At 63.3% G+C, this 1,446-nt stretch overlaps 1 protein-coding gene across 1 annotated transcript in view; it reads right to left on the bottom strand.

Moving 5' to 3' along the window:
- LOC107307056 (2-acylglycerol O-acyltransferase 2-B-like) overlaps positions 1–1,438 on the bottom strand; it is a gene marked incomplete at its 3' end in the record, with an annotated part of 5,442 nt that extends 4,004 nt beyond the window's left edge. The window contains exon 1 of the mRNA XM_032441660.1: positions 1–1,438. This exon is cut by the window's left edge and continues 7 nt beyond it. Coding sequence (XP_032297551.1) covers positions 1–81 — 81 coding nt within the window.
- Between the last annotated feature and the right edge of the window lie 8 nt (positions 1,439–1,446).

Genomic DNA, 1,446 nt, shown 5'->3' with positions numbered 1-1,446 from the left:
CAGCACCCATTGCAGCACGGCCACTGTCTGCAGACGGCGCCGGAGCGGAACCCGCAGCGGGGCGAAGCGGAGCGGCATCATTAAGGGGGGGGGTGTTAATGAGGAGGGGGGGGCGTTAATGAGGGGCTTTAATTAGTGACACAGCGGAGGGAGGAGCTGGGGGGGGCGTGTCCGTGCTGCCCACATCCCCGCCCACCCCCCATGGGAGAAGTTGGGTAACGGGGGTCTGTGCAGAGGGCACTGGGGGGGGGGGGAATGGGAGCGTTTATTGGGATTATTTACAGCTTTGTACATAGAAACGGACCCCCCCCAACCAGGGCTGCCCCACAATGGAGCTGGGGGTGGGGGGGGGCCCATAATGACCACACTGAGACCCCACAGCATATGGGGACGATTGGGGACCCCAAGGGCACCCCATAATGTCCCCATAAAGACCCTCGGGGACCCCAATGGCCCCCAAAACATCCCCATAGAGACCCCTGGGGACCCCAATGCCCCCCATAACATCCCACAGAGACCCCTGGGGACTCCAATGCCCCCCATAACATCCCATAGAGAACTCTGTGGACACTTGATGAGCCCTGGGCACCCCAAGACCCCCAATAACATCCCACAGAGACCCATGGGGACCCCAATGCCCCCTGTAATGTCCCATAGAGACCCATGGGGACACTTGGTGACCCCAAGACCCCCATAACATCCCATAGAGACCCATGGGGACCCCAAGGCCACCCCATAACACCCCATAGAGACTCGTGGGGACCGCAAGACCCCCCATAAGATCCCATATAGACCCATGGGGACACCTGGGGACCCTCAAGACCCCCCATAAGATCCCATAGAGACCCATGGGGGCACCTGGGGACCCTCAAGACCCCCCATAAGATCCCATAGAGACCCATGGGGACACTTGGTGACCCCAAGACCCCCATAACATCCCATAGAGACTCCTGGGCCCCCAAGACCCCCCATAAGATTCCATAGAGACCCCTGGGGACACCTGGTGACCCCATAACACCCCATAGAGACCCCTGGGGACACCTGGTGACCCCATAACACCCCATGGAGCCCCTCACTGGCTGGACTGTGGGCTCTGAGCCACCCCAGCCCCATTGGTTTTCCCAAAGGTGGCTCCGGGGGGGGGGGGGCTGGGGGCTGTCCCCAGGCTCCGATTTGGGGGTGGTGGCGGCGGTGGGGGCGGGGGACGCGGTGGCCGAGGACGGGGACAGTTGTGGGGCCGGGGGGGCAGCGCCGGGTTTGGGGTCAGCGGGGGGGAGGGACACCACGATGTACTTCTGGACGCTGCCCGTTACGGTGGCACTGGGGGCTGTGGGGGCGGCCGACACCAGTTTGACCACGGGCTGGACACTGGGAACTGTGGTGGTGACTGGGGACGTGGCCGTGGGAGCCGGGCTGGTGCTGAATGTGATCACCTGGGGGGAGAAA

Source organism: Coturnix japonica, unplaced genomic scaffold, assembly GCF_001577835.2.
Source record: "Coturnix japonica isolate 7356 unplaced genomic scaffold, Coturnix japonica 2.1 chrUnrandom476, whole genome shotgun sequence".
Taxonomy (NCBI): domain Eukaryota; kingdom Metazoa; phylum Chordata; class Aves; order Galliformes; family Phasianidae; genus Coturnix; species Coturnix japonica.
Note: the sequence above shows the minus strand (reverse complement) of the source record. Positions and strands in the feature narration are given on the sequence as shown.